General features: G+C 43.4%; 1 protein-coding gene across 1 annotated transcript in view; it reads right to left on the reverse strand.

The window, feature by feature from the left end:
• Nucleotides 1-263: 263 nt before the first annotated feature.
• GLUL (glutamate-ammonia ligase) overlaps nucleotides 264-6,790 on the reverse strand; it is a 9,814-nt gene continuing 3,287 nt past the window's right edge. Inside the window, exons 2-7 of the mRNA XM_023203505.2 lie at nucleotides 5,951-6,129; nucleotides 4,504-4,665; nucleotides 3,616-3,762; nucleotides 3,128-3,255; nucleotides 2,725-2,924; nucleotides 264-2,091 (exon numbers count right to left, since the gene is read on the reverse strand). Of these exons, the coding sequence (XP_023059273.1) occupies nucleotides 1,773-2,091; nucleotides 2,725-2,924; nucleotides 3,128-3,255; nucleotides 3,616-3,762; nucleotides 4,504-4,665; nucleotides 5,951-6,116 (1,122 nt within the window). The 5' untranslated portion in view covers nucleotides 6,117-6,129 and the 3' untranslated portion in view covers nucleotides 264-1,772. The remainder of the gene's footprint in view (nucleotides 2,092-2,724; nucleotides 2,925-3,127; nucleotides 3,256-3,615; nucleotides 3,763-4,503; nucleotides 4,666-5,950; nucleotides 6,130-6,790) is intronic.

A 6,790-nucleotide genomic window follows, 5' to 3' on the forward strand; every position in this document is an offset into this window, starting at 1 on the left:
GAGGAGTAGGGGTTGTACCCTGCTATAAAACTCTAGGCTAGGAAATGCCAAGATTGTGTGTTATTAAGTCTAGGTGAAAAACTTAATCCCAGTAGTCCCAAATACCCAAGCTAGAGAGGTACAGGAAAGGGCTGGTCAGCAACATCACTCGTGTTTTAACAACTCCAAGAATACATAAACTTGAGCTTATTTTGCCTGTTTTAGGAAATAAAGGAATATAACGGCACATGGGGATTGAAAGAAGCACGAACACATCAGAGAGATCTCACGTTAGGTTGATTTATAAGTGCTGCTTTGGGCAGTTACACATTTTGTTTACAATGAGGAGTTATTTGACTTTGAACATACTGTACATGGCAATTAGAAGTTGTCATGGCAAGAGAAAACCATAGCTGGCCTGCCACAGCCAACACAAGAACCAGAAAACGGTAGATGAAATGAAGGAATAAAGGTGGGGTTTATTTCTTATTATAAAAGAAAAAAAATAATTCCTCAGCAGTCTTAACAAAGACATCAGGATACAAAATTACAACTGTTTTGACTCCAGCCCTGTCCCCATCTCCTCCAAGAGCCGAGGTAGGAGACAGCTGAAGCAAACAAGCAATTCTGTAAAAATTACCTAGAAACCCTATAAATTTGATTAAAATCTAAACTTCTATAATTTTGCTTTTTAAAAAATTTAATATCAAAAGGCCTGCTTTAGTGACATGCTGTTCCTACCAGAAAATAACCCCAATACCCCCCTCTGTCAGTAACATGCTCAAGTTGACCAGCCAACTCTTATCTCTAAACCCATGTGGACAAGTGTCTGTCTTTTAAACCAAAGCCACGGAGATCAAGTGACTGCTAGTAACGTGTTAACTAATCCAGTGCCCACCTCTCCAGAGGGTGGGCAGGGCAGAAACCCAAAAGTGGTCATGAGGACCTAACCCCAGATCATCATCTTTCTAAGCATCACCTCCCTCGCTCCCTACTCAAAAGATGCTTGATTTCTAATCCGGACTATTTGTTTCAAATTTGGTGCCCTGTGACCTGGATGGTTTTTTCCTTTAGCAAAACACACATAATCCACAAAACCATACATATAATTTTTTGTCTTTACATTTAAATATAAAAATACTATTCTGCTTTGTGTGATAAATCAAGGACCAAGCAACATGAACCTTTTCTTCTTTCAAGGTAGGGATATCCATCAGTTGATACTGAGCTTCGTGTTTAGAGCGGGGCATTTAGTCCCAAGCCAGGCTAGTCCCACAAGCAAGAGACCAAAGCCATTCTCTCTGATTCCCAACCCCTACCTTCTCTCCTAATTCCCACTTTTTTAATAGAAAAGTTGGTTATAACTTCTTAAGAAAAGTTTCCACCACAAGGGCAAGTCCTAACCTACCCAGAGGAAGTCAGGTCTTCCCCTTTCAGCTACCTTGAAGAAAAGTCCCCCTCCTGCAGACGTGCTCTGTCCGGTTAGCTATGCCTATTGGACAGGTGTACCCCATTAAATGGAAGCAGTGGTTATGTTTCCCCACCCTCTTCCCCACTAATGCACTAAAAAGCTTCAGTGATAGGGAAAAAAAGGAGGGTAGGTGTGAAGAAATTAATAACTTGACCCATCTCTATCCCAGCCAAAGAAAGCAAGATTAACTGGGCACAAGGAAAGAAAAAAACGACCTTAATATTCCACCCTTTGAGTTACAATTGGGACAACTGGGAGAGGGGGAAGAGTTGGAGTGGGATGAAGAACTAGGAGGGGCTTGACAGCTACAGGTCTAGTCCACTTAGTTTTTGTACTGGAAGGGCTCATCGCCGGTTTCATTGAGAAGACACGTGCGGATGAGGGCTTCTGTCACCGAAAAGGGGTCACAGTTGGCAGAGGGGCGACGGTCTTCAAAGTAACCCTTCTTCTCCTGGCCAACAGTCCGGGGAATGCGTATGCTGGCGCTACGATTGGCTACACCAGCAGAAAAGTCGTTGATGTTGGAAGTTTCATTGAATCCAGTTAGGCGTCGGGCATTGTCCAGGCCTCCCTTGGGATCATAGGCACGGATGTGGTACTGGTGCCGCTTGCTTAGTTTCTCAATGGCCTCCTCGATGTACCTAGAAGAAACAGAAAAGATGGCAGTCCAACCTTGTCTCCAGGTATGGAGCCAAGAATGAAGTGCACCAAAATATGACACCAGTAGAACAAATACTTCATGAGGGCAGTGGCTTCGTCTTCTTACCTGTGTGTCTTAGTGGTCAGAACAGTGCTCGACAAGCAGTAGAAAGTATTTGTTGAAAAGACCAATCATTTGAAACTTTCTCCCCCTCATAAGCATTAAGCTTATCCACATGCCTGTATGTATTGTTACTGATTTAGTTCTAAACGATTTTCAAATGCATGAAATTTGTCAACTTTTCCCTGTCATGACATATATGTCACAAATATATATATATCGATATATATTTATATAATGATATATGACTAATAATTATTTGTTATAATTTATATAATAATTATCACTGTGAATCAGAAGTATTATTTGGTATTTTTCAAATAGGAACAAAATGAGAATTTGAAGGCAAGTGTCAACAGCTAAGGTACGTCCAGACTGAGAAGTCAAGTTTACTTAACTCTGGCAAATATTTGCGAGTCATCCTGCAAAGGAGACTTTGCTGAGAGATTGGTAAGTCTCTTCCCAAGTTCTCTGCCACAGGAGATTAAAGATGGCCCCAGCAGAAGGTACTCACTTCAGACCATTCTCCTCCCGCATGGCCTTGGTGCTGAAGTTGGTATGGCAGCCTGCACCATTCCAGTTCCCAGGAATGGGCTTAGGATCAAAGGTTGCTATCACTCCAAAGTCTTCACACACACGATGCAAGATGAAACGGGCCACCCAGAGATGATCTCCCATGCTGATTCCTTCACAAGGTCCAATTTGAAATTCCCACTAGAAACGAGAAGCTTGGCCATTAAAACAAAGCTAACTGCTCACTCCAACTCAGAAGCTCCTAAACCTGTTCTCTGCTCACCTCTACTCCAACCCATTCTTAGGTTTTGGGTTGGTGAGTGGTGTATCAGCAGCCCTTACTAGCAAAAGTCCTATATGCACCAACCTACCCTTCATCATTGATGGATTGGAGTTATATTTACCTGGGCAGGCATGACCTCGGCATTAGTCCCCGCAATCTTGACTCCAGCATACAAGCAGGCCCGGTAATGGGCCTCCACGATGTCCCTGCCATAGGCTCTGTCTGCTCCCACACCACAGTAATATGGACCTACAGAAGCATCAAGACAAAACACTAAAAGTCAAGAAATCCAGAGAATCCCAAAGTCAGAGATCAGAAGGTCCTTAAGCCTTGCCCTCTTGAATCACTATCCTTGCCTTCATCTGCAGGTGCAGGGCAGGGGAGGGGCAACAGGGGAGTTCCTCTTCACCTGTGGGGCCAAAGCTTCCCCCAAAACCTTACTTTATACATTTATATCCGTTTTTGGACTTTGGTGATGTGAGGACTGTTTCGCCTTTACTGTATTATTTTGCTTCTTGATTCACAAAGTCACTCCCATCCCTGGGAAGGGGCATTCCAGAACAGTTAAGACACTTCTGGGAATTTCACCTGTAACCCAAGAAGACTTACCCTGGGGCCCCGGGAAGCCGTTGGAAGGCCAACCAAAGGGGTGCCCATCTGTCCCCATGAGGGTATATTCCTGCTCCATGCCAAACCAGGGGTGCTGGTTGCTCACCATGTCCATTATCCGTTTACAGGTGTGCCTCAAATTGGTCTCTAGAAAAAAGAGTCAACAATACGCCATCAGGGATCTAAAGGCATAGATGCTGAATACCGATACTGATGGGAGAACAGTTTTTGGATTCTATACAACTGAGGTGTGCACTATGAGCTGAAATGACCCAGTATAGGCCTTCTTGGGATCACTGAGTCGCTGAGTCAGAAAAATGAGAGAGGCTATAACTGTACATCTGTAGGAAGACTCTGAAAGACTTCAGTTTTAACTAAACTCAGTTACAACCAAATCACATGAGAGTGGATTTAGAACAGGGCAACAACGTTCACCTTATCTGCATTCTGGCCACCTCCCAAGCACCAAATGCCAGGCACTTAACCCTCTATTCACAAGACAGCTGCTTCTGGTTGTTAGATTTATTCTTCATTTCTCAGGCACTTGGAGCCATTCTATAATTTTTGAGAATCATTTGTCCGTTGGTTTACATTTGTCCTGGCCTACATTCCAGGCAGGAGGGCTGTTACTGGGGACTCCAAGACCGGCAAACAGATTTGGACAAATCTAATGCTATTTTATGCTACCAACAGACAAGACCACAGAAAGATGGGCCATATTATCTCTTCCTCAAAGCAGAAGTTCAGGGAAGAGGCTCAATCACTCAGATTCTTAAAGTAGTTGTGAAATAGCCTAGTCTTCCCAATACTGATTGCAGAATGTCTCCTCCCTCCCCTTCACAGCATTCACAGATTGAGGAGAGGAATCCATAGCTGTGCTATACACACCTGAAGGCCTTCGATTGTACTTGAAAACTTCACACAACACCAGCTTGTTAGGGTCCTTGCGGAAGGGGTCCCGAAACATGGCAGCAGGCACGAGATACATGTCACTGTTGGAACCTTCAGACTGTAAAGTACTAGAGCCATCGAAATTCCACTCAGGCAACTCTGGGGCAAAAAGAGGGAAAATTACATTTAAAACGTACAGGAGCTTTCCAAGCAATCCAAATACAGCCAGCCCTTCACTCACCTTCCCATCTCTAAAGATCTCTTTTCCAGGAAGTTATTAAGGCATAAATGTCATCATTAATATGTATACCCTGGCACCTGTACCTGATCCTACAGCCCTTCCTATCAGAGTTCCAAGTAAGACCACTGTACCACTTCCTTAAAAGAAATACATCAGACACTCCCTTCCCAAATGTCTTCCAGGAGACAAACTGAAGTATTCTGTTACCATTACCAGCCTATCAGTCACTTAAAATACTGAGATAGTGAAGGATTCTGATTCTTCCATTAGGCAATGTTGTCGCTTCCTTCTTCTCATGCCCCCAGTGTATTCTGGCAAATAATGTCCTTACTTTATAGATGAGGGAACAGACAACTAGAAGGATGACTTACTCAAGGATGTTCCCTTATTACCTATCCACCTTTCCCACTGTTTTAAAGACTGCTTTGTCTCTCTAGCTGACTGAGTTCTCTGAAGGCAGAGACCAGACTCTCACTTTGTATCTTCAGTGTCTGTGAACTATCGGCCACAGAGCAAGTACACAATATAGGCTTTGTATTATGATCATTCACTTACTCAAAAAGGAAAAGTAAGCTATCCTAAACTAGGTAGGAGGTGATACTTTCCTCTGGACCCTTTTTCGAAGAGGGAAGACTATGGCTTGTTTTAGACTGAAAAATGAAGGTCACGACTATAATCTAACTGTAGCTCCTTGAGGGATAAGCAATTAAGACAGTTTAAGAATTTCCAAAAGTGCCATCAACTAAAAATCAGTCCTATTTGAAAACCATTTTAGAGCATTTGCTTCACATCTAGAAGCCCATGATGTGAGTATTAAGCACAGTTTTCTAAGAGTTTGTAAACTAGATGGCATTCTCAGGTTAGAGCAGTGGTTTTCTGAGGGTGCCTTAGAGTCAGGTAAGTGGGGATGCCCAGGTCGGCAATCTCTAAGCCCCATGCCAGCTCTCCATAAACCACACTTAGGTTTTCTCCAATACACCGGCCTACATGCACAATTCCATTTAAATAAAGGGTTCCATTGTTGCTCTGCTTTGAGGCAGTGTAGGAGCTTAATGTTGACTGAGTGAAGTCTGAAAAGCCCTGCCTCAGAAAAGCTTTACAAACAGAACAAAGAGGCCTAATCCAGAGGCTGAATCAAAGGCTGCTGCCCACCCTTCTGCAGATCCCACCCAGCGTGTGCTCCACTCCACACTGCTGTCTCACCTTCCACACACTTGGGCTCACTGTCCAGGGTCCGGGTCTTGCAGCGCAGTCCTTCTCCAGTACCATCGATCCAGATATACATGGCCTGGACTTTCTCACCCTGAGGCAGGGACATGTACACCTGCTTGATGCCTTTATTTAAGTGGGAACTTGCTGAGGTGGTCATGGTGGAAGGTGTTCTGGAGAGAGAAAAAAAATAACATTGTTAACGCCCATTCCAAACTGATCCCCTGCAAAAATGGCTTAAGAGGGACAACTGAATCAAAAGTTGTGAATCAAGGTGTAAGTGCCAACTCCTTCCCCTGTGGAAGTCAACACGCAGAAAGTTATGTTTACTCACTCTTTCAGGGGGATTAGTTTTATAGTAGGCGAAAATCTCCTTTATAATAGGCTGTAAAACTGATCACCACCTTTTGAAGCAATTAACACAGATGCCTGCTAAAGAAAAGATCAGGCCCTTGGTAATAACTCAATGCCTCTTGCATCTCTGAGCTCAAAGGCTTAAGTTCCACAGCTACTGCAGATCCCAGGCTTCCAAGTGAGAACTTATACTTGTGAGGACTGTCTATTCCTATGGTGTAGCTGAGGGAACACTAAACTATCCAAATACTAAACTATTAGAGGAAACAAACCAAACCAATACACAAGTTTATAAAACATAGAACTTTTTCCAATACAAGTAAAATCCAGCCACAGAACAGGCTTGGCTTCCAAGGTTTCTGTTTTTCTCTTTGCCTTTCATCCTAGCTGTGGTCTTACTGAAACCCACGGCCACACCCCACCAAAAGAAAACCCACTACACATTTAGATTTGAGGATGAAACAAGGTTATTATATATAT

This window comes from Piliocolobus tephrosceles, chromosome 1 (genome assembly GCF_002776525.5).
Source record: "Piliocolobus tephrosceles isolate RC106 chromosome 1, ASM277652v3, whole genome shotgun sequence".
Lineage (NCBI taxonomy): Eukaryota > Metazoa > Chordata > Mammalia > Primates > Cercopithecidae > Piliocolobus > Piliocolobus tephrosceles.